Consider the following 26,097-nt stretch of genomic DNA (forward strand, 5'->3'; position numbering starts at 1 on the left):
AAATTTTTCTCAGGAGTAATACTGCTAACTAAAACTTTGCTCAGTCAAAGTGCAGTTGATGACAGAAATGGCTGAAGGAAAAGAGTCAGGCTACAGACAGCTTTTTGTCAACCTAGAAAACAACGTGTACAGAGGTGCAAGTCAGCCCTGGAATCGCCAGCTTTACCTCCATGAAGGTGACATGCCTGGAGAGCAGGCTAACCCCGAGCGAGCTGTGTAACGCTTGAGCACTCGTCCACACTGCTGTCTGGTCGCCTGCTTGCAGCTCAGGCTCAAAGCACAGAGGCTGTGCTGGGGAAACGCCCAGCTCCGGGCACCTGCTGGTGGATTGGGCTGTAGCACATTGGTGAAGGAGAGCTTTTATCCATGTTGAGCACGCTCAGGCTCTGCCACTCCAGAGCTCAGTCTAAGTTGGTCTGAGCACATGCTTGCATGTAAGCTCTGGGGATGCTCGGCATGTTTTGATTTATGAACAGGCTTGGAAAGCGCACTTGACTCCCATCTAGGCATACTCAGTACTAAAGTTCTAAAGACAGACCTCATTTTGAGGGTCACCTGTGTTGACACTCACCTACTGCTGCCCTTTCTGTTGCAAGGTGTTGTGATATTTACATGGTAGCAGCACATAGCACCTCTCATTACAATTAAGGCCCTGTGAAATAAGAAACAATCCTGTTACTACAGTCACACCTTCACCTGTCATTGACATCTATTTAGTGTCCCTGTGTAGAGCCTGGTAGTAGTGTGCACCCATCTGGATCATGACACACACACACACGTGTGTTATAATTTTTCATCCTACCGTGCCACCTTCAGTATAATAATTGTCTTGAGTAACCACTCGAGACTGGGGGTTTGTCTGTAAACTCTTTTATGCTTTCTTTTCAGCACAAGCCAAGCAAGGCAGAGAGATGCAGAACCGACAACCTGCAGTGGAACTTCGAAGGGAGAGCAGTGCACTAACAAGGCCCTTCCATTCACCAGGCACTGTTTTCAGCGTATCCTCTTAACTCAGGGAGTTGCATTCAGGCATGGAAGCTCTTCTGGTTTAGGAGGATTTTTGTTTGTTTGTTAGATATTTGCATGATAACTAAGTTTTCATGAAGAAATACCTAATTGCTAGTGTGTAATCAACTCCTTTGCTTTTGATTTGGCTGTGTGATTTGGGTGTGTAGGCAGTGAGGATAAGTAGTCTGCTTACTGGTGTCTGTAATAGGAACATCATTTTACTTTGTGAGCTGTATTTAGTGTGTGCAAGAAACCTTTACAAAAATGTCATCCTTCACAATGACTTGGTACAAACCATGTGATTTTCAGCTTCTTGGTTTTCATACAGCTCTTGGTAGGTTCCAATAGACCACCTTCCTGTGACAGTGTTATGGAAAAAGGGTTTTATACATAGTATAAAAAGATAGCTTACACTGACCAGAAAGATGGAATTCGTACTTTGCATTGTTTAAAGAAGCAGAGTAGAAGGAGTCACAGAACCTCATAGTCCAGGTGAGGAGGGGTTCCCTGTGCTTGGAATTGCAAGCAAAGCCTGGAAAGGATGTTAAAAGTGAATGGCTGAAGATGGCAGAAAAGAGAGAGCACATTAGATGTGATTGGATTTTGGTTCTGAAGACTATTAAAAGGCAGACTTATGACCTGTATAGTTAAAAATTCTGCAGACTTTGTCTTTTTTGTTTTTAGCTGAAGAATTGTTGGTGCTTTTGTTGGAGTGACTCCTTTTGTTGGAGCTTTTGGTTTTGGTATTAAAAGTCACTAGTGCTGATGGGTTCAGTTACTATGAGACTGCAGCACCTTTCCAATCTTTTTGTTTTGCAGATGCCTTGTTTTTATTGCTTGATTTTTTGCAGGCCACTTAAAAGCAATCTGCAGACAGTTCAAAACCTCTCTGAGAGAGCACCACGGCGTACAGCTGTGCTTGGAATTTCCTTCATGATTCTGATGGGATTTTTTTTTTGTTTGGGTGTTTTTTTAATTTAAAGTGTTCTCGCTTGTTGCTGTCCATAGAGCAGGGTAGTCAAGAGTAGTAATTTTGCATGTACGCTCGTTTTTTCTCTCTGCATTTTCTTCTCTAAAATGAGCAGGTTCTTGGTTCTGACCCCATCCATCCAATCTGCTGTCTGGATTGTTCTGCAGGTTTTTCATTTTCTTTGTATTTTTTTTTGTTTTGTTTTAACACTTTATAAACATACATAGTGATGTTGAGGTCTAAGAACTGTTCAAGATGGGAGGAGTGCTTCTAATGTTTGGAAAAAAAACACACAATGAAATCTCTGTTTGATTTGCTCTAAGTCTGGAAACATTTTTACTCCTGCTAAGGATTTTTCTGAAGGAAATCTCAGCAAGCTTATGTGTGGATTTACTTGACCTTTCTGTCTGCTTGCACGTCTTTTTTTTCAGAGGAGCAGGAAGGATCTTGAAACTTCTTTGTCTGTGCTCTAAAGATAAATGCCAAGAATGTACCTTAAGAGATTGAATTAAGAAATACTCTTTCTTTAATGTTTCAGTATGGATTGTCGTTAGTTTGTAAGGAAATAGTCCTGTTGACTACACTGTTCCAACTGCTACTATTGATCTATTGATTAAGGCTCCAGGAAAAGGCTTCTTTTTGCTAAGAACTCATTAGTGAAATGGCTGCTTTTATAAAACTATCTCAGTATATAATAAAATCATTAGAGATTCTGCATGAATGCGGTTTTTTTCCGCTTTAAAAGTTGGGTTTGAGCATTACCTAGCTTTGAACTTAAATAGCAAACTTAAGGCACTCATTAAAAATAGTATCTATGGACAGAGAGAGTTGAAGGCTCTGATCTTTATCAGATTGATAAATCAAAGGGCGTTCCTCCACCAGTGTCTTGTGTTATTCCTGATGCAGAAATGCACAGATATCTTATTGAACCGTTCTCAGCAGCTCTTCTCGAGTTGCACAGCCAAGTTTGCAGATGGTCAACAGTGCTCTGTGCCAGTTTTTGACATTACACATCAGACACCTCTGTGTGAAGAACATGCCAAAAAAATGGTAAGTACAAAGCCATCATTGCATTTATGTGTATTGGGAGGATCAGGAGTTTTAACCCTAGTCTTCCTATGAAATCTTCCTTGACAGTTGGCAAGTTTATGAACTTAGGAGTTTGTTTGCTGTTATTTTTCATAAAAGGGTAAAACTTGACAAACATTCCCAGTTAGGATAAAGTATGTTGTGAAAATCTTTTACATAGTTTTGAGGATATAATAAAGCATACATGGGAATATTCTTCACTGGAGGAAATTTGATTATTGTCTTGAATTGAGAAATAGAAGATCATTGTGAGGGAACCTCACAAATAATGATCTTTATTTGGACTCACTCCTGGTCCTTGGATCTGAATATAAGATAAGTGTGGTATTAAAGACACTGCAGTAAAGACATCTTAAGCAGTCACAGTACACAGGGCCCAAAGTAATTCTTAAAGGAAATGTAGATAGCAATTAAAAGGATGCAAATAATGGGTTTGATACTTTATTTACGCTTTAGTAACTATTAGAATTTATCTTTAACCTCCTTCAGGGATCCATAGATCCCAGAGAAAAAGCAGTGGCCTACCTCAAGTTTAGAGAATGGAGAAATGAAGTTGATGTCTTCTGCTCTCCTTTTATGACACAAATCTTCCAGAACAAACCGTTCAGGATAATTTGCAAACCCACTTCTGCCCTGCCTCTCCTTCAAGTCTTCTTATCCTACCTTCAATTAGGTTAAAACTGCCTTTTTTGTTTTGTTTTGTTGGGTTATTGAAAGTTTTTTGTTACTGTTTTTGTCCAGCCTCTCCAATAATTGTGAATGACAGAATTTTTTGGATTAAAATGTGAGGGTTTGTGCTGCACAGATCTTTCCCCCTCTTCTAAGCAATCTTCACTATGTCCCTCAAGGTTTACTTCTGTAGCAAATATAATCCTCTGCCATTCCCAGTATGATGGCAACTGAAGACTGATGATGGTTTGATTTATTTTTTAATGTGTCAGTGATAGCTGTTCAGAGGCAATGAGGCCATAATTGTTTACCCACATCCTTATCCTAGTCCAGCAGTATTAATTTTGTCTCCTCAGTGCTGTCCCTCTGTTATGTCAGTGTGCACTTGAGGATTCTGGCTTCAGCTGCTGCACATTGTCCACATTAACACCACCTCACAACAGCCTTTTGTCTTTAATACTTACAGGAGTGCTGCTAAAGGTTACAGCTTTGCAGTATTTAGTTAGGGTTTGCTATGATAATTTTTAAAGTGATGCTGCATGATCTGCTATTTAAAATACCTCATAATTTGGTTTATGTTATTTTTTCTATTGGGGTCGATGAGGAAGGAAACAGCTCAGTTTTTAAAACTGTGTCTGCATGTAAGCTAGCAGTCCCTCTTACATTACATTCCACATGTCTGTGGAATGACCAGTGTGAAAAAAGCAAGGAAAGTAATACTTGTTCTTAATATGCTCCCATTGGTATTGTTTTGCTCCCAAAGGATAATTTCTTGAGAGGGGACAGCTCCCGTAAAGTTCAGCACCAGCAGCAGAGGAAACCCAGGAAAAAAACGAAGCCACCTGCACTTACCAAAAAACACAAGAAGAAGAGAAGGCGAGGCCCACGCCGGCCCCAGAAACCCATTCCTCCTGCAGTGCCCCAAGGGAACCTCACCATGCCTGCCACTGTCTCACTGCCAGTAGAGATACCCCACATTCGGTCAGTGCCTTTCCTGCCCCTTTCCCACTGCTGGCCTGAGCATTGCCAGTGAGCACTGTACAAAGCTCTCAAGCAGCATCTGGAGCAGGGCTAAGTATTGCATCTCCATGTGACTGTTTGAAAATACTATTAGAGTGTGTCATTTCAGATTTGAGCAATTATTGGGTTTGATGGGTAAAATATCTTGCTCCTGATATTGCCTCTTACGTAATTAATGAGTAGCCTAAGTGTAAGCTTCCTAAAGAAACTACCTAAATGCATTTTTTTCCTGTATAATGGAGAAAAATGTGTGGGGAAGCATCCGTTGTAGATGGATATGCACTGATAGTTGTCCTTTGGAGCGAGCAGAGTTGAACACCAGGGACTAATGTTCCTTTCTGTTCAGGAGCCCCTCCACACCAGAGCTCAGTGCCGATGAGCTGCCTGATGATATCGCCAATGAAATCACAGACATTCCACATGACTTGGAATTGAATCAGGAGGACTTCTCTGATGTCCTGCCACGGCTGCCCGATGACTTGCAAGATTTTGATTTCTTTGAAGGTACCATTTTATTTTACGCTAGCATGAACACAGTCAGTGAACTGAAGAAGTGAGTGTTTCTAAACTGCATTTCAAGGAGTTGCTTGCTTTTCTACAGAGGTAATAAATTCTAGAGAAGGAAGTGTGCATTTGCTCTGTTGTTTGTGAGCTCTGAAGTAAAGCAGGCTTTAAGAAGGCTGTGTGCATAGTTCTCTGCTTGCTCATATAATTACTACTCTGAAAATCGTAATTGGTTTAGTATTTTAATAATTCATTTTACACTTTTACTGCCTGTCAGGGTTATAGTTTAATCAAGAGTGTTCTCAGTAATGGCATCTTCCTGCCATCGAGTGGGGCTGGAATCACAGTCAATGTTGGCCTTTGATAAAAAGAGAAGAGAGTGAGAATAAAATCTTTAAATACATATTTGAAACTAGCTTTTGATCAGAAATGAGCTTGAATTTCTGCATTCTAAAGCTCACTACCTATAACATATAACAAAGAAATTAGAATGGCCTGGTACATGATTTCTCTGGTCATTTTCTGATATGACATCAGACTGTGTTTGAATTGAAATTAACCTAAATTATACTGTCTGTGTAAATTTTAGGTCCAGGCTGTAATGTGGTAAGTAGAAAGAGGGATTGTGGACCACGTGTTATTGCAGCATTGAAGATCTTACTTAAGCATTTTCACTTTAAGTCTAGGAAGTTTAAGAGGCATCTCCTGTTGTAGTATGTGGAAGAGAAGGGGGAGGGAGGATTTCCATTGAAGAGGAAGGTGTAACTTCATGGTTTTCTTACCTTGCTTAGCTAGTGAACACTGATGCATGGTACTTTCTGTGTACTGCAAGCCATGCTGGAAGGTTATCATCCAATGCAACTCTGTACTGAGCTGTCTGTACATTTTCATCCCTTGAGTGCCAGGGCCAGGCTCACGTGGGAGCAGTGCACTAACTGGTGGTGTCCCTGTTTCTGCAGGTAAAAATGGAGATCTTCTTCCGACCACAGAAGAGGCTGAAGAACTGGAACGGGCCCTACAGGCTGTAACTTCTCTTGAGTGCCTGAGTACCATTGGAGTACTTACACAGACAGATGGTGTGCCAGTTCAGGAGCTGTCAGATAGAGCGATAGGGGTGTTCTCTACAGGTGCTGGAGCTCCAGGAATGCAGTCCTTGAGTCGAGAGGTTAACACGGATCTGGGGGAGCTGTTGAATGGGCGTATAGTACATGATAATTTCTCCGGTCTGGAGCTGGATGAGAACTTGCTCCGTTCTGCTACCTTGTCCAACCCACCTACGCCCCTGGCAGGGCAGATCCAGGGGCAGTTCTCAGCCCCAGCCAACGTTGGCCTTACTTCTGCCACTCTGATAAGCCAGAGTGGCCTTGGGGAGAGAGCCTTCCCGGGACAGTTTCATGGACTTCATGATGGCAGCCATGCCTCCCAGAGGCCCCACCCTGCCCAGCTGCTGAGCAAGGCAGATGACCTGATCACCTCACGACAGCAATACAGCAGTGACCATTCACACTCCTCACCCCATGGAAGCCATTATGATAGTGAGCATGTGCCGTCTCCCTACAGTGACCATATCACATCCCCTCACACCACATCCTTCTCTGGTGATAACTTGGCAGCTACCTTCTCAGCAGAGATGCCCATGATGGCACAGCACTTGCTCCCAACTCAGCTGGATGTGCCACTTAGCGGGGTGGTCAACCCCAGAACTCACTGGGGAAATCTTCCTGTCAATCTTGGGGACCCCTCTCCGTTTAGCAACCTTCTTGGTGCAGATGGACACCTCCTGTCCACCTCCCTGTCCACACCACCTACCACCTCGCACTCAGAGACCACACAGCCTGCCTTCGCCACTGTGACCCCCAACAGCTCCAGTGTGCTTCCGGGGTTACCGCAGACCAGTTTCAGTGGCATGGGTCCTGCCTCCGCTGAACTCATGGGCTCCACCTCCCCTAAACAACAGCTCCCTCAGTTCAGCGCAGCCTTTGGGCACCAGCTGAGCTCCCACAGTGGCATTCCCAAGGACCTGCAGCCCAGCCACAGCTCCATAGCTCCTCCCACGGGCTTCGCAGTGACCGGTGCCACCGCTACCAGTACCAATAACGCATCCGCGCCCTTCACCACCTCCAACTGAGCTTGTCTGCCTGGCTCCCTGCAGGTAGATGGGGGACCTGTGTTTTCTATCTTTCCTTTTTTCTTTTCTCTTTATTTTGTCTGTCTTCTCTTCCCTTTTTTTTAAGAGGGGGTTGAGAAGAAAACCCCTGCTTCAGTACTGACCAGGGTTAGCCCTCTGTGAACCTTGCTGTAGCATTCACATGTGCTTGTTAGGCACCGGTGCTCATTTATTGCAGGCAGGTTCACTGTTCCCCAATAATTCCTTAAGGATACAGCACAGTTACTGGATGTAATTGATCTCAGCAGTAAGACCTAGAAATGGGAAGATACCTCAGATCACTGATGCATGTTACTGTTCCCTAGGGTTTGGATCAGTGCTTGCCATCCCATTAGCATCTGGTAGAAAGTTTTCCAGTGGGCAGCAGTCTCTTGATTTTTTTTTTATTTTTTTTTTTAATTTGCTCTTTTCCCAAAGGTAGCATCTGGCATGGAAAACTTGGCTGCACACATTGATTTGAGAGTGGTGCAGTGAAGTCCTAAATCAAGATCATGATTCAAGGATGAGTTTGGCAGTTTCTGGAAATAGTCTCTTGACCTCCTCTGTGTGTGTGTGTGTGTTTGGGGTGCAGGGAGCAGCAATTCCTTTTCTTCTTTTGGTGATGAAGTAGGAGTTGTCCCCTTCCAGAACTGGTCACTGTTCTTACTGCATGCTGATTTTTGGGGTTTTTTTTACTATCATGATTTGTAATTCACTGAGTAGCAAAGGGATCAGTTGACTGGTTGCTCATAAATTTGAAGGCTGATATGAAGTTAGCCCAGGTAAAAAAAAGATAAACAGAAGGACTGAAATATAGATTATGGATTAGAGAAGATTCCTGTGAGAAATTCCCTTCCTTGCTGAATTACAGTGGCCTTGTAGCATTGATGATTTGCCTTTTCAAGTGTGTCTTTGTCCAGAACTCTTTGCCTGACAGGCTGACAGGAATTTCCCAGCTGACACAAGAAGAATTAGGTTGGTTTTCTGCCCATCCACACAAGGCTAGGTCAGACCCATTGTAAGTTTCAAATGGATGCATTTCTCACAATATGTCTGACTAGTGAGACTTTCTTGGACAGTTTTTAATCCCCTGAGAGCCATATAGTTTTTCCAACACTTGTAGGGTTTGATGCTCTGTTTGGGAAGCTGAATGTATGTAAGGAACTAGCAGGTACCAATCAGCAGTCATAGCTAACCAAAAGAGAAATCACTAAGGCAAAATAGGTGACAATTCCTTCTGTCTGCAGGATGGTTTTGTTTGTACTGATCACCTGCTAACGACAGCATTGCAGTTCCTAAAGAAAGGAGTCAGCTAGGTTTTAGATTTTTAAAAATAATTACTATTTTTTAATTTTGTTTTTTTTTTAACCAAGAGGTAATAGCAGGAGAAATTCTGAGGTGTTTACTTGCATCTCCCTATCAAGAAGGAATTTGCTTATAACTCTATAGGGCTCAAAATTGCTACTGTACTCTGACTGTGTAAAAGTAGCTCCTGTTTAGTACAAGTCTCTGCTCTTCTTGGTTTGTTTCAGAGATGCAGATGAGAGAAAATAGACCGACTACATTTCAGTCTTGTACTGTCGATGATGGATTTTATTCTACCTTACAGTAAAAAGTTCTACCGGTGTGTATTCTAGTCTATTTCAGGAAATTAAAAGAACTAAGCACATGTAACAGGGAGGCTTAATAAACTTTCTGAGCAAAGGATCACTGAATGAAATTTAGTTACTATAGGAATTCATTTTGTTAGCAGTCAGGAACACGCCAAAATAGCTGACCCAAACCTCTCCTTCCATCTTCCTAAGGAATAGAGTTTAAATGGGATAGGTCTTGTGTCTTCTTACTATTGTAGCAATCATACTATCCCTCTTTCCTTGAATGATCTGTCCTCTTGAAATATAAAAGAGTATGGATGATGCACATGTCCTTTTCTGAAATTGCAAGTGTATGTGGGTGGAAGAAACAAAAATTATTTTCATGCTTCTGTTGTTATGAAGTCATTATTTCATACTTGGTAAAATAGATCTTAATAATATAAGCCGAATATTTCAAGTGGTGATTTAAATATGTTTGTAACACTTAAATGTTTTTAAATCACATAAAAAGTTTAATTGAAGCCTATGAAACCCTGCTTGTGATTGTCCTGCTGATTGAGGAATGCCCCGCGATATTGTGAATGAGGCAAATCTGACAAGGCTTTTATTTATTTTTGTATTATGTTACCCATACTTTATTGAGGAGACAACTGTTTGATTTGCAGATGATTTTTGTTGTGTTCATATCCTTCTTCAATGTGCTGGGATGTTTGACTGAAAAAGAGTGGAGAACTAGTATACCAAATGGTTAATTGTTTCATCTGCTTGTGTATTCTTGTAATTTTAGAGGGTGTTGATTTCTGTGTATTGGTTTCAGGACTTTGGTCTTGAAATGGTTCTTGTGCCCATCAAACTTCTAATGAAGCTGCAGCTAGTGCAGAGTATATTTACCCCACATCATATTGATCTTTCTTAGCAAATGCTGGGGGGGAAGAGAGGATAGGAAGTGAGAGCCAAGCTCTGCTAGGTTGTGTTGGTATAAATTACAGAGGTGCTTCTCAGTCTAAGGTCACGGTGAGTTTGTAGTGGTCTAACTCAGAACAGAACCCAGCTCCTAATCTTGCATTGATTTAGACTGGGAATTTCAAAAGCTATCAGAGCTATGCAGGTCCATGATTACTGTTTGAAATCAATGGCCTTTGTGTACCTGCATTTCTTTAAAGTAGCTTAGGACATCAGGTCTCTTCCCCCACTTAGATTTCAATTTTTTGTATATCGCTTAACAACTCTTCCCTGAAAACTGACTGCGTTATATTTTCCATGAGCAAACTAAGTTTGCAATAAAGCTGCACTTTCAAAAATAAACTTCAGTTTGTATACAATTGAAATAGGAATCCCTCTGTCCTGTCTGCCACAGTGTTCTGAAACGGGCCGCCTCACTTGCCTTTTCCTGGTTCACCTCTCATTTTTTCACTACTGCCAATTTCACGGTTACATGGCTACCAAGCAGTTACGGGTCTTGATCTTAGCTTTACAAGGTGGATCACTCCAGGTGTGTTTCTACACCCACACAACCTGTTGACTTCAGTGCACCAGTGTCTTACTGTTGGATGCAAGAGATCTAATTGAGAGGTAGGTGTAGTGAGAGATATTTCACACATCCTCTTCTGGGAAGTCCTGTTGGCCTAGTTAAGGTGGTCCTTGAGGCTGTTATTTATGTGGTTCCCAGGTAGAATCCATGCTCCCTCACAAATGTTTTTGAGTATCAGCTCGTATAGCAATTAGCCTTCTTGTCACCCTTTCACCAAAGAGCCAGTGTAGCAATTTCAGATGCTCAGTATCTGTTCTGCCCTTTATGTGTTGACAAATGGAATAAGGCTAGTTGAACCTAAAAGTTAATTTCTTCACATAAGATTGGAGTTTTAAAGAATGAAATAAATTAGACATAGAATAGAATAACATTTACATAGTTTTGGCAATAATAGCACCTCAATTAGTCTCTGTTCAAAAGTACTTAACACAAGACGAATTTTGACAATGTACAGAGGCTTATCAGGAATAGCTTCATGCTCTTCTGGTGCATAAGGCATTCTTTAAGACATGCTTTGATGTTTCCTTTCACCTAGGAAGACACCAGCTTTGAGGGGAACCATATGCACTTAGATACCTCAAAGTTGATTTGTTTTTTGGCTTCATAATTATGATATAAGAACTTTGTCTCCTGCCTTTGAGTTCCTCCAGATTCTTGCTTAGATCCCTTCTCGTTAGTAGCATGCTTCTCTCTATGGCTGAGCATAAGGGCTTTAAATTGATAATGCTGAGAGATAGCACAGTTGAAGGTCTGCCTCAGGCACTGTGGAGAAAATGGCAACAGGTAGATTTCTAATTGAAAATGGAGATTTGCAGTTCTCATTTGGAAAGCATTGAAAACCCTGAGCTTATCTCCTGCTAGGCAGAAATCAGAGAAAATAAATTTTCAAAGAGAAATTGTACCTAATAGCAAAGAGAAGCCAAGGGGAGTGGTGTTTTATTTTGGTGGGTTTTTTTTTTTTTTTTTTTTTTTTTTTTTTTTTTTTTTTTTTAATAAAAGGAAGATGAGAACTGAAAAATTAGGTTATTCTTTTGTGAGCTGCCACTTGCTTTAGGGGCATGGCCAAAGCAAAAGACCTAGGACTGAACCTGCAAACCAGTAGCCAAATTCAGTTTGAAGCTTTGTCTTGCTGTAACAACATCTAAATACAGTCTGGGATTGAATCTTCTTGCAAAGAGAGTCCTGCAAAGGTGTACAATAAACAGTGGCCAGTTTTCTTCCCTGAAAAGCTGGCCCTGGTGGCTACCTACACTGCTACTGAACTCCAGCTGCTCCCTGAGCTCCTGCAGCCTGCTTGCTGCTGTGTATCCCTGAAGGCCTTGTCAGGCCTCCAAGGGTATTTCTCCCTGTCTTTGTGCTGCAGTGAGCTAAATCCGCTCATGAATTGTCCAACAGTGTGAGCTTTCGGGCAGAGAGGAGGGAAAAGTCTTTAGAAGAGCCAGCTACTTGCAGGGCACAGGACGGTGGCAGGAGGTGCTCTCAGCCAACTAACAGTAGAAAAGTTACCTGCAGTGATCTTTGGCAGTGAGACATTTGTGTGGCTGTCCAGGCAGCTTCCCTGGTGGAACTGGGGTATTTTTTTCTTTTGTATTTTTGCATGTGAAGGAGTCTCCTGTGCAGACCTCTTGCAAGGCCCAGTGGTGGCAGAAATAGTAACTGAAGGAATAGTTTGAGGCTGGTGTGCTGGCTGGATCTTTAGGTCTTTCTCACCTACTGATCACAAGGTCTTTCTGATCTTTTGTGTAACATTTAATGATGGGGCTTTGTGGGCTACTTCTCGTACCTCCTTTATTTCCTTCCACTCTACATTCTTCATCATTCTTGCTTCTATTTTCCCTTCTCAGACACTTCTCCAGTGTAAGTTATGCCAGCTAGTAAGTCTTCTGTGGTTCTGAGCTAATTCAACTGTAAAATGAAAAGGAGGAGAGATTTCTGCAATTCATAACATATATTTGGATGCTAAAATGACAGTGCAATAGATCAAAGTATTTCTCAGATCAGTGAGTAGGGAGATGTTTCACAGCATGCTAATATGTCATGAACTAGATGCTGAGGGTACATTGATCATGGGAGTGCACATGCTGGCAGTGAATATACAGGCATTTTTAGCAAGAATTTACCTTCTCAGAAGTTCCTCTTCTTTTGAGATGTGTATCAGTAGAAAGTCACAATTAAAATTTAAATTACCCTTTCTTAATACGCTCAAGCCCAAATTAAAGTAAGGAGTGTTGGTGACAGAAATCTATTTGTGTTCACTAAACTTAAATTTGGACTTCAGGAGAGGTCTGGTCATAAGAGATGTTAGTTCTGATCAGTTAAAGTTTCAGTCTTGTCTTTAAAACTAGACAAAAACACTATTGTTGAGAGAGAAAAGTTTGGGGGAGGAGAAGGAGTTAGAAAATATGCATCTTAAAACTATTTTCTCACTTGCGTCTTCAGCCTCTTTTTGAGAAAAAACCCCAAACAGTAGTGACTATTTTCCGTTTGCTGTCTGGTACTTCTTATGGTTGTTGAGTTCTTTGCTTTCCCCTGTTTTACTCTGCTCCTTCTCTAGCTGCTGTAGAATGGGGTAGTAGTAGAAGCATGAAAAGACACAGTGAGCGTGGCTGTAAGTTGACAGCAATGGTTGGAGAAGGCTTTCTTTATCTGTCTCCTTGAAGTAAGTGTTGGCACCCTTTCAGTCTACTCTGGGTCATAGAATTCGGTCTGGAAGCGAATAGGATGAAACTTGGCCTTTTGACCATAAAACTGTACTTACTTGCTGTAGAAAAATGCATTCTTCCTACTCTTCTTGCTAGTTCCTCCCAACACACACAGAGTGAGATGTCCAGAGTTACCTGTGTGTCGAGCACATAGGCATTTTGAACTTGGTCCAGTAATGCTAATGTTTAACCTGCTTTCTGTCGTTGTCAACTGGTGCCCACAGAGATGAACTCTGGATAGCTAACGTTCCCAGATACCCTCTGGAAAACTTTAACTTTGGTGCAGAATGCTCTGATGTAGCTAACTGCGATGGCATTGGCTTCTACCTTGGAGTGGACTGATTTACCCTGAAATGACTCTCTAACCTGCGTCTTAAACAGTGTAGGTGGTTCTGGTGCAAACAGATGCATTCTAAAGTGATGGACATTCTGATTCTCATGCAAAATAGCTACATCCTACCAGAAAGGGTTGAACCAGTTTCTCTGAACAGTGATGACCTTCACTGTACAGTTTTGGGTATGTCTCAGGGATTCCTTGTGGAAATAAGGGCAGTTAACAAAAAAAAAAAAAAAAAAAAAAAAAAAAAAAAAGAAAAAAAAAAAAAAGAAAAAATAAAAGAAAAAAGTAAATAGTTTTAAAATAAATAATAATTTAAGGTAGAGCGTCACCTAAGTGAGAGTGCAAGGAGGAGAAATCTTTGTTCAGTTTCACAGTCAACAGTGTCTGGCTTACGGACTCTCTCTTCTCGGGGCTCTCATCTCAAGTTCAACATACAGAATCTTTTTCATCACGCTCAGCTTTAAACTTTTTATTTAAAGATACCCTTCCCCAATGAGCTTTCAGAATACTTATTGTAGATTTTAAGAGAAATGGTATATTAATTTATGCTATTAACATCACCTCATAAATTATAAGTTTTATACTAAAGCTGTATTGAGTGTAATGAATTATGTTGCATATGTGTTTTTAATAGCTATAAAATTATATACAAGCTTTTTTGGAAAAACAAACTAGTGAAGCACCTTTTTACACTGGATCTTTGCCGTGTCAAGGTGTACAGCTATTCTTTGCTACCTTGCAGATATCTATATCTATATATAGATATATATATAAATAAAATAAAATGGTATCCTGTATCAACAAGTATAGAACTCTTTTTAACCCTTATATTACTGTTCCTATAACTCTTTTTAAATTTTGAGTGTTACATTCTGCAATAATTTATCCGTGGTTTGTACCTATGATTAGAAATTTAGTTACAGGGTAAATAGATCAAATTTAAAAATCCAACTACTGTAGCTGGGAGTTGTGAACCAAGTTTGTAAGACCTTTTCTTTTTTTTAAATGTATTTATTTCCAGTTAGCTCTGTGAGTTGGAATTTGAAAAGTTGGAACATTAGGAATCTACAGTGTCTTATTCAGGAATTTTCCCCTCCTTTCCTCACAAAGGAATTCCCACTGTGACTTATAAATAGAATTAGACTGCTTGTGTGCATGTATGTATTATATATACACACAAAAAATATGCATTGGGGGGGATGTATGTGCGATATGAATGTGTATATTGTATGTAGGTCATAGTTTTGTAAAGAGAAAAGTAGTCAAGAGGTGATGGAATGTATTGTAGAACTGTGATTATTTAGTAGGGGGTTGTTATGTCCTCACTGTTGTATAAATAACTGAAACTCTCTACTATATAATCTTCTGTTATAAGGCTAACTCTGATATCATGTCAATTTTACTGTTTTTCAAATGAGTTGCTTTGAGCCCTGTTTAAAATGCCATGAAAATACCAAGCTCCCAAAGACAGCCTTTAAATAAAACAAATAGGAGAGGAGGAGTGATGGAAGAAATAAGTTTTCAGGAAAAAATTAATGGGAAGGTTTACATTCAGTGGGATGGAGAGGCATGAGAATTGCTGTATCTTTGCAAATTAATACCCAAATCTCCTATGGTCTGACTTGGAAAATGTTGTCAATCAATGTACTTGTGTTTTCCAATTAGATTGTAAGGGGTACTGTTTGTGCAGTGGTCTCCATTCCAGAAAAGGATCTTGTCTTCAAAGCAGATTTTTTTTCTCTTCTGAGGATATTTGTGTATATCAATTTTGCCCCAAAACTGCTGTTGTGGGATTGCAGAACAAAATATGCATTCAGTCAAGGGAGTTTCATTTAGGCTGTGAAATTCTGAATTTGATTATGACCACTTACTGGTTTTTTTGTCATTGGAAAAGGAAGATTTCTTTATGAGAGCTCTCACTTGAAACTGTGAGAAGTCAGAAACATTCTTCAGATTTGCTTACTCTTCATACTGTTCTGTTCAGGCTAGAGAAAGTAACCCAATTGTTATTCATACAGTATCACTTCTAAGCATGATGATCCTGGTGAATTTAAAAACCTTTTTAGAAAAATAGAACTTCCAATATTGAACAGAAATCTGATTTTTTTTTGCAATTTTTTTTAATATTTCGCTCCATATCATTATGTTGATACTCCCTCAGGCATCCCTTTCCTTTCCTTCTCCCCACAATTTATTTCTGGCACATATGCATACAGGCAAATGGATAGGGAGATGGAAGTTGTCAGAGGCCTTTCCTTCTGCTTATTTGGTGGTAATGGGAATCAGGAGCATAAATCTTTATGCCTTTATGGAGGAGAATAGACCCATTTTTGTGTATACCTGTACAGAGAGTTATATCTGTATATGAGATAATGGTAGCATTTTGCTGAATGTGGACTTGCCCTCATGATGTACAATAAATACATACGAATGCAATCAATCTAAATCTATATATACATGCATACAGATTGATAAATGGAATATAACTTGTATCACACACCTGTACATTAGCTGTAACATGAGTGTGTGAGCTAAAGAGAGGGACTATCCACGTAACATACGTGTTACAGGTAAGCACTTGTGCCAGATAAGTTGTTTTAAATTCTTCTGAGGGGTCTGAATGACTCAGAGACTGATCTGAGCTCGGCCACCACTGGTTTGTGTTACCTCAGCCCTCGCAGTGGAGTTTCCTTGCTATGTCTCTGCTTTTGTTTTATATTTAGTCTCATTGAGGCCTCTTGCAAAACGCCAACTTCTTCTGCTTCTCTGCTCCATTGCCTCCATTCCAGCTTCTTGTCCCTGCATCTCTGCAGTTTTTCTTGCTAGCAGCAATCAGCTTTAATGGCCCAATCCAGCTCTGCTTATGCATGAAGGAAATTCTCTTGGTGACTGGAGTGGTAGCTGAATTGGGCCGTGAGCACCTGCTTGAACTTATGCAAACTTCCCCAGCTTCAATTGTGATTCAGTAGGACTGTGATTGATTTGCAGATGAATACAAACCTTTCATGGAACCTGATGCAAAGCTTCCTAGCATATTAAAAGGTTAACCTAGAATTATATTTAAGTGGTTAAAATGCAAAAATTGCACCCACCAAATACTACCTCCAAATTTCAACCGTAGAGAGAAAAAAGGAGTTTGATTTGTGTTTCCTATAACACAGGCAGTAAGCAAAAGTCAGCCCTGTACTCTGTTCTGAGCAATGGGGTTGTCATAAAACATATCAAAAGAAACACAGTTTGTTACACTTTACCATAAAACATTTTAAAATGGAGTGCAGAGTTGACCATTAACATGCTAGCACTTTGCATCTAATTGTGCATTGGGTGATCTTGCTTATTCAAGTAAATTATGGCCTTAAGTGTTTTATTTTCTGTTTTCTGGCTAAATGGAGCTTCTATATCCTTTTAGCAGAAAGCACCTGTCAGCAACCTGCTCAGTCACATTGAAGTGCTGTGTAACTTAGGCTTCAGTTTCAGAGGAGAATGCTGCTCCAGTTCTGTCATCGAGCCATACTGGATTCCATGTTTTCAATATGGCTATGACACAGTTTTTCTTGGCCACAATTCAGCCATGGAATTTTGTCTTCCTTGCATTTCTGTTAGAAAAAGGTAACTGGTGTGCTGTTCCATCTGAGCTTTCATGCAGTCATACAGAACTTCTATGATACATATGTTGGCGCGTGTGTATGGGTATGTCTGTGTACTGCGTGTGGATAATAGATTGATACGCACACGCTTATTACGCTATTTCAGTTTATGTACGTGGAGAATGTACCTGTTGGTTATCTCCTGATATATACTCATGCATACCTATATTAAATATGTATATAGAGTGTAGGTGTCCTGCATATACATATGTATATGTTATGAAACTTGGTTGGCAATTTTTTCCACACTTTTTTTTCTTTTTTGCAAATTGCTGTCCCTTATTACTAATTTTCACTGAAGCTGCATTATATAGAAGAAATGGAGAAATGTGTTATCAAAGTTTTATTTTAAAAAGGAGACTTTTAATTATCTAAAGCCATTTGTAATTGTCTTTTGAATTTTTACTAGAAGGGTTGTTCTTTTAAAAAGGAAACAAAAAAAAAACCAAGAGCAAGCAGACAGGCCCTTACTCCCACCATTGTTTAGGTGAAAGAAATGAAACCACAAGTTTCTAAGTGTTTATTTCCTTCAGGTGTTTCTGAGGCATACAGTAATTGCATTCTGCCCCATCCCCCTTTTGTTCAATTATAATTAATGATTCATAATTTTCTTTTTCCCTCAATACTTTTGTAAATCATTGTTCACCTCCTTCAATAGTACTGATATCACTAAGGAGATTTCATGTCCTTCTGTCCTTTTTAGGAGAAATACCAGTGCATCACTATTGTGTTTCATTTTAACATACTTTGTGGAGGATGGATGTTTTTATTGAAGATGTCTGTAACCCGTCTAACTTATTTAATGTGAGAAGCCTTCATTGGAATCTATCGTCTGTTTGTTTCCAACAAGTTCAAGTTTCTGCAACTGTTTTTTCACCAACATGTTAAATAATTCCCTTCTTATTTTATGCCTGAGGTTTTAAAATTTGGGTTTGTTTTTTGGGTTTTTTTCCTTCCAATTCCCAAAAATGTTTATCTACAAGTGGAGCAAAACAGATGTCAGAAGCTCAACCGATATCCTTTTTGCAGTGAAGGGTAAATATATTTATCCGAGACTTAATAAAAGAAGGTGGCAAATGGACAATCTGAAGTGCTTAGAGGGAATGCTCTCTCTTTTTAAGGCTGTCTCCGAGAAGTTTGTGTTTGGTGTCATTTTAAAGGTAGCTTGATCATGCTTTGATATCAGAAACAGCCTTGTAACAAAGAGCCTCATACAGTTGTTCGGTCACTAGAGTTTAAAATGTAAACAAGTTGCAGTGGGAAAACAAAGGTGAGGCAGTGTATTTTGAACCAGTGAATTGTAGCTTGCAAATGTACCTGATTTTGAAGTAACTGCATGGTAGCAAGGATTAGCAGTCTCTTACACCCCTTCCTTCTTCCCTCTCATCCCTGACACATGTGTTCAGCATACCATACATTGGGAAAAATAAGCAACTTCCTCCAGCAACGCTAATCCACTAAATGACTGCTTAAAGGGAACATACAAACGGGCACTGCCGCGTCCCGTCTCATGGTATTAGCTGGCAGACTGGCTAATACGCACAAACAGCCCAGCCCAGCTTGCTTCTGTGGATGTGTTGCTTTGGGAGAGTGTGGTGCATGGAGGTGCCCGAGAAGAAGGGTCCCTCCCTGCAGGGTCCCTGGCAGCAATGGCATCTTGCACCACTGCTTCTAGTGCTGGAGGCTCACGGACAGCATTCCAGGGGCGGGGAGGAAAGCTTGTGTTTGTACTTTCCCTTTAAATAGGAAAGGTTGGCTCACATGTTCCTCATACTTCTCAATGAATGTACTGTATTACCATATAAAAAAATCAATTAAATGATAATAGATTGGTCTCCTTTTGTTATCTGGTCCTTGTTTAATTTGTTTAAGGGTTTTTGTATACAAAAGTTTACATTTTTATGTATATTTTTCTTGTGTAAAAACTGATGTAATATGTGTATAAAACACTGTATGTATTATCTGTATATAGTGTGACAAAATGATTTTCTTTCTTTCTTTTGGATGTATTAATAAATCTTGCTGTGAAGTAGCTGTGTTTACTTTGATGAAACCCTTTTCTCCAAGCCATTTTGCCAAGTCCAAAATGTATGGATATTATTGCCCAGGATGAAATCTACTCCATAAAGTGTTTGGGGTCTTTTTTTTTGTTTAAAACATATCGTAAGTACAGTTATTAAACTGTCCTTTGCTTAGATTACTGTAGAGTCTGAGTCAGCTCTTGCTTATTCTCTGTTGCTTTCTAATGACATTAGCTAATTAGTTTTGCAAACAACCTGGGGTCTTCAGTCTCAGTCCTGATTCTAATTATAGTGCTTTCTAGCTCTGGATCACTGGTCTGGAGACCAGATCCCCTTCATCCTGCTTTCTGGTTTGGGGAAGTCTAATTTAAGGGGTATAGGATAGAATTCTCTCATGTATGATATGTTTTCCGAGATTTAAAAAATATATACCTGCTTCATCAACAAAACTGGTTAAGTTGGAGTTTGGCATTATTTGGTGATTAGCATGTGGATGAGAAATGGTGATGCTGTGGGGCTCTGGTCAGCTCTCAGGTAGGCTTGCCAGGCCAAGGCATGGATCTCGCCTACATTGGCCAGACACTGGGAATCACCACTACCTTGCTCAGGTACAGCTGCTGTTTGTGCCACCCTGCTGCAGATGGTGCCAACAGGACTGCCTTGGCTGGCACTGCCCTTCCAGTGCTGGGGTTGAGCTTCCAGAGTGGCTTTTCCACAGTAGCTCAAAGGATGTCCTCTCTTTAGACAGAACTAGCCCTTGGACACTTCATGGTAAGTAGATGACTGCTGCATCTCCCTCTCACAGTTTGTTTTGTGAAGTCTTTTGTCTCTGCTTTCTGACATGAGGCTTTGTGCTTCCAGTGGTGTTTGCTTTGCTCGTCTCCATCTCCAGTGTGTTTGAGGCTGTGACTTGTGGGGGAGCAGTTGTGTCCTTGGTGAGACCATCTCCCAGGTTCTGTTTTTCATTAGCAGTCTCAGTGCTGACCTGGTCATCGGAATAACAACCAGCAGAGCTTGATGAGAGAGAGATTCAGTAATTTGACTTCTCTTTTAATGAACAGTGGCCCAGCTATTCTAGACAGTGTAATTAGGGCAGCATTTCACAGTACCTGGTTGTAATTCAGGCCGAGGGGTAAGTAGTGTCAGTGAATGGTGTAGTCTTTCATGTCAACATGTGCTGCAAAGGTTTTGTCGCAAAGATGAAACTGTGCTTTAATACCTCATGTTCCTAGGAGATGGGAGTACACTGAAAGTGTCGCACCCAGACCTTTATCAAGACAGAGCGATGACAGAAAGGAACAGATGCTTAAAGTCAACAAAAGGAGAGTGCAGCAGTGTAAGTTCAGTGCAATATGACTCGAGAAAATCTACCCCAAGCTTGTCCTTTTCTAGGGAATTCTCAAGGTTATGGGCCTGAGGCAATTGGACACTCTAGGGGTAAGAGAGATGAGACAGTCCTGGGCTGTTTCTGATGCAATTCTGTCTATGCGTGTGGATATAAAGCTGATTCCTTCAAAGTACTCCATCTCAAGTAGCACTCAAAATGGCAAGAGGAGGATTTGATTCTTATGGAGAAAATACTTGTTTAAAATCTGCTTTTAAGAAAACAGTAACAGTTGCTGTTTGGTGTAAGATTTGAGGCTGTAATGAGGACTAAGAAGGTGGAAGTTAGGAAAATGGGGGCTCTTCCCTGGGGATGACTCCCTGGCAGAAGCCGATATGTCCACTGTGGTCCTGAGTGGGACATTCCCCAGTGTGGGCTTGATGAGGGATGGATTGAGACTCCTCTGCTACCTAAGGCAGAAACTGACTGACCTGTGGGTTTTTTTCCCCACTATTTTCATGAACAACATAGAAATGCTGCTCTTAGAAAATGATTACATGGCTCTAAGTCTGAAACTTTACAAAAGCAACTGGTCATTGTTCTAGTGCCACATTTCAAAACAAAAATAGGTTTTGTTTGAAGTATCAATTCAGGAAGAATGTGGTACATTTCTCTTTGTATTTTAATAGTTCTCTCAAGCTCCAACAGTAGCTTTTTAATAGCTGGCAATTATTTTCTCAGGAAAGCTCATTTATTCTGTACTTGAAAAGCAAGTGACATTTTGTTACAAGAGCAAGTGTTGCTCTGGTATTCAGTGAAGCAATTGGAAGGAGAAACTTTCATTAAATTTGGGAGCTGGCTTCCTGCAGAGGAGCCTCTCTCCCACCATCGTGACAGGCAATTGTCCCATCTGCAGGAAATAATGGGGACCATCTTCCACAGCATCCCCTGGAGCCTAGACCCCAAGCACAGGGCTGGTACTCTCTGCAGCTTTCAGATCTGAACTAGAGATACAGGATGCTTGTTTTAAGGGGCTAAGAGGTGATTGTCATGTTTGCTGGCATGAGGTTCAGCCCAGGAATGGATGGATTGTTTTATTGTTACTGCTAATTTATAAATTGTGGAAGGTGCCAGTGAAGAGTCCTGGTACAACTGAATCTAGGGAAAAGAAATTGAAGTATTGTGCTAGAAATGTCCCTGAAAGCAAAGTATCTTTGATATTCAGGCTATTTCTTGAGCTTCCGTAGGGGAACAGTGGTACAGTAGTTCTTTGTCTATATCCAATACCTCCCTTGACAGATGTCCTTAGGACCAAAAGAGTCAGGTCTTGTTCACCGCCCACACCTCATTTGTGATGGCCAACATCTCCATATCGTGGAGGAGAGTACTGCAATGTAAACTCAGTCTGGCTCTGATTGTTCCTGCTCAGCTTGTGCACCAGCTTCAGGTTCCTGCCTGTTCAAAGTGTTTACTTTCACACTGTGCAACTCTGGTGGAAAAACCTCTCTCTAATCAGCCAGCCCCAGGGCACTTCTTCAAATCTGATTTGTGTGCCCCTGCCTGGCCTGGCAGCTGATACAGCCCTAAATGCTGCTACATTGAACAGTGATTTTCACAGCTCCCTTGTGTTCAGCAAGACCATGTTTCCTGGGAGGGTGTCATGGACTTCAAACACTTCCCGTTTCCCCATTGCAACTGTGCTGGATGTAGTGATGGCCCTTTGCTGCAGGAGAGAAAGTACTCTGGTGACAGGGAAGGGAGAGGGTCTTCCCAGCTGCAGACCAGTGCCATGAGCCTGTGCTGTGACCCCAGGGAGGGCAAAGGAGCGTCAGGAGCACAGCTGGCGTCTGACATGGCACCCTCCTCTGTCTGTCCAGTCCTATGTCAGAGCATCTACAGCATAACAGCATACAGCTCATGCTAAAAAGAACTTCACAGATGAAAAATATCCATTTTTTCTAGGGTTTTAAGTGTGTTGAAACCTTTCTTCTCCACCTGTGGCTTTCTTGCACCAAGGCTTTACATGTGCTGACAGTGGCAGCACTCAGGAAAGAATGCATGGGAAATGCACACTCCAGCTGAAGGGGTAGCAACAACTCTTCCTCAGCCAACTTGTGCCAAAGCATCAGCAAGAACAGAGAGGCTGATTTATGTCAGATCTGGGCCAGTACCCTGCCAAGGTTTGATTTCAAGCTGTGAGTCTCAGTTATAATACTGCCACGTTGGCAGAGCTGGTCCACATTTGTGCCAGTGGAATTTGTGCAGAACCAGACCTTGGAATTGCTCACAGAATTTCCCAAAGGGACTGTTGTTGCCATTTCCACATGGGACATGTGGTACATGGTTACAGCTTCCCTGTATCTCTCCGTGATGGTGCCAGTCCCTTTCAGGGTTAGAGCTGCCAGAGTTCCAGGGGCATTAAAGTTCTTTCAACCAGTGTTGGGCAGGTCTTAAAGATAACCTTTGCTGGATTTTATTTTCCATTTGCTAGAGGAAAATGTTCTTTGCCATCACCCCATTAGGAAGAACCCAGCTGGATGGCTAGAGAGGTTTAAGGGGTCATTCTTTAAGCGCCCAGAATGATATGAATGGGTGAAATCCAAGACATATCGGGTTCTTCTCTGCATGTTCCTGTTGCCTGTGACTGCAGACATTTAAACTTGCTGTCTGAATCAAGAGACAAGTATTAGCATCAAACAGAGGATACCTCCTTAAATGTGCATTCTTCTATAATTTGTGCTCTCAGCAATTTGCATACATCTGCTATGGTTGCTTTAGTAAAGAGCTTTTTTTAGTCCAGTAGAGTGTTCAAGTCAGTAAAACCACTAGACTTATTTCTGAGAGCATGTGATTACTGGGGCTTTTGTTGGCTTTGTTTTGTTGTTGTTGTTGTTTCTCTCTCTCTCTCTCTTTTTTTTTTTTTTTTTTTTTTTTTCCCCAACCAGTTTACTGCCTTGTTTAATCCTGCAGAATTTAATTATTCTGTTTACCAATGTTTCTTCAGTGGAGCCAGCCAGTTTCCTCTGTTAATAATCTCTCTTCTTCTTTTTTTTTTTTTTTTTTTTTTTTTTTTTCTGTTCTCCCTTGGGTCCTACTGTTTAATATAGCTTTTAGGTTGTTTTTTTCCCAGTGTTTTGCTCATTCTGTACAATGTTTCTGTCTTGTCCTCTCCATCTCCTTTCCCCTCAGACTGCAACTAAAATTGTTGCTGAAGAGATTCTGGTAAGCAAAATTAAATTCCTAGAGCTCAGAATTGTTCCCTGTCAAACCTCATCCTCCTCACTCGTGTCTTTTATCTCTACCAGCTCTGCCCAGGTGTGAGACCTTGCTTGGCAGAGCTATTCCTAATATCCCTAATTATGAAATTAGAATCAGGCAAGGTCTCAGTTGGCCCTTTCAAAGGTGATGGGGATGAGGATGTTGACAAACAATCTTAGAAAAAAAATCAGTAAAGCTTCTGTGATATTTCGCTTGTCCTGGTAAGCTGGCTGCCTGTAGCAAATTTTCTGTGATGACACGCCAAAAAGATGATGTCTTTATCAGACACCATTTCCCATTAAAAATGCTTTAAAAGCTACCAGTCCTGCTCATCCTGGTTTGCTGTGATGTTGGCTACTTTCACACAGCCCTGTGCTGTGGGGAGTAAAGTGTTTCACAGAGATCGTGCTGTGCCTCTTTGAGTATGTCCCTGGCTTTGGGCAGATTTTGCCCACAGGCAGCAGTGATGCCATCTGCCTTTGCCAGGTGACAGAGAACAGGGCTGCTGGGTGGCAGCTTAACTCTCAATTAATTGAATACTTGCAGGCACTCTTTTCCTTTATTTCACCCCAGTAACACGGGATATTTATCCACAATTAATATCCACTTTCTGTCTCTTTCTGCTTCTTGCTGGATTTTCTGACTGGTGCTCTTAACCAATGCCAAAATCCCCATCAGGCTGGTCTAAGCTGAGTATGAATGAGACAAACAATGCATAGATCTTCTAGTCTATGCATTGTTTGCAATATAATCTAAACCATACAGAAAATGATGGAGGATATAAGCAGAAAAGGGCCAATGACTCAGTGTAACTCCGTATGTTCAGAATCAGTGAGTGACACAAAAAGCTTCTCTTTCAGTTGTCTTTCTGTTCTGGTGTCTGCATGCACTTTGGAAGTCCATATCAGAGGCTGCCCATTGTCCCATGCACCTCAGCATCCCTGTGACACCTGGCAGCACAGCTGGCTTCAACATCACCTTGTATACTCTCTCCACATCTGCCTCCTTGTCTTTGTTCTGCCTTTGTGCTGCTCAGTGACTGTCTCTGGTAGACAAACTGCAGATTTTGCTGTCTTAGATCCCAACTTATCCCAGTGGATCCAACTCTTGCAATTTTTCTTGTCCAAATCTCCAGTTTGCAGTCCATGCAGCTGTGACAGGGAGTTATTTTTTATTCTCTTGCTGCCTTATCAGGCCCCCAGCCCACATTACTTACCCTGTCCTATATGGGTGGCCATCCTGGTGTGAGACTTCCTGTCTGGAAAACTGGTGGGTTTTACACATCATGTCCCATCTGTTGCTACACTCTGGTCCTGTAATTGAAATGCAGCCTGTGGTGCAAAATTCTTAAAATACATCAGAACGATAAAAGAAACTCTTCTTTCACTTTGGTAATCTCTAATGCTATAAGAACAAATCATCCATATACTTCACAGTTCAGCCTTGTCTTCCTTCTGCCTCTTATTTTTCCACCAGCTGTTTGGAACTTGATTTGCAGTGGAAGATGGTATTCAATAGAAGGGATACACTAATGACAGCAAAGAGCTTCAAACTCTTGCACTTGGAGTATTAAGTTTTATGGCTTTCCCAGTGCTGTAAAACCAAAACACATGCTATTTTATTTTTCATTTTGAACATAATTTTGTTTATTTTTCTTGCAAGGTTTTATACTAAGATAAGTATTCTCAGAGGTTTTGTTTACTCTAGGAAAATGGCTTGACAAAGGAAAATATTACTGTGCAAGGGCCACAATGTGAAATTCCTTATTGGCTATAATTTTAATGTGAAAGATGCCAGACTGTTAACAATCAAAAATTAAGTTTTCTCCATTTGTTTTCAAACAGGTAATTTGCTAATTATTTATCATGGGATTGTTCCTTGTGAATGGCCTGAGTGCATGGCATCCTTCTAATGATCCTACTGTCATGATCTGTGCAGGAGAGAAATGCTGTTCTTTAGGGTGGAGGTGCAGAATGAAGGCAGTGGTGCTCTCCTCTGCAGCATGTGGTGGAACAGAGCCCTGGTGTCCCAAAGGACGTAATCTGATGTTAGTAGTGTTATCTGCAGAGGTTAGAGTGTTTGCCCCAACTGCAGGGCAGGGCCTGGGGGTTCAGTGCCTTCTGAGTTGCTCTTTAGGTGGGAGCAGCCTGCCTGTTCCTGCAAGAAATGTGCAGTGGTGGAAGAGTGCAGAGTGCTGTCATCACAGACTTGGCTACAGCTACGGCAGGACTGTAGGATATTCTTGTTTGAGATTCAGGATGAATGAGCCTTGC

The 26,097-nt window shown here is 41.0% G+C and overlaps 1 protein-coding gene across 4 annotated transcripts in view; it reads left to right on the forward strand.

Annotated features, from left to right (window-relative positions):
* The window catches only part of INO80D (INO80 complex subunit D), a 46,026-nt gene extending 26,773 nt beyond the window's left edge, over positions 1–19,253 (forward strand). For 2 of the 4 annotated variants that reach the window (XM_066322657.1, XM_066322659.1), the window contains 6 exons: positions 889–998; positions 2,895–3,028; positions 4,500–4,717; positions 5,103–5,260; positions 6,220–7,412; positions 16,984–19,253. In XM_066322657.1, coding sequence (XP_066178754.1) covers positions 889–998; positions 2,895–3,028; positions 4,500–4,717; positions 5,103–5,260; positions 6,220–7,388 — 1,789 coding nt within the window. In that variant the 3' untranslated portion in view covers positions 7,389–7,412; positions 16,984–19,253. The remainder of the gene's footprint in view (positions 1–888; positions 999–2,894; positions 3,029–4,499; positions 4,718–5,102; positions 5,261–6,219; positions 7,413–16,983) is intronic. The other 2 variants (XR_010743988.1, XM_066322658.1) reach the window with 2 other exon arrangements.
* Positions 19,254–26,097: the final 6,844 nt, after the last annotated feature.

The sequence above is a fragment of the Sylvia atricapilla genome, chromosome 7 (assembly GCF_009819655.1).
Source record: "Sylvia atricapilla isolate bSylAtr1 chromosome 7, bSylAtr1.pri, whole genome shotgun sequence".
Classification (NCBI taxonomy): Eukaryota; Metazoa; Chordata; class Aves; order Passeriformes; family Sylviidae; genus Sylvia; species Sylvia atricapilla.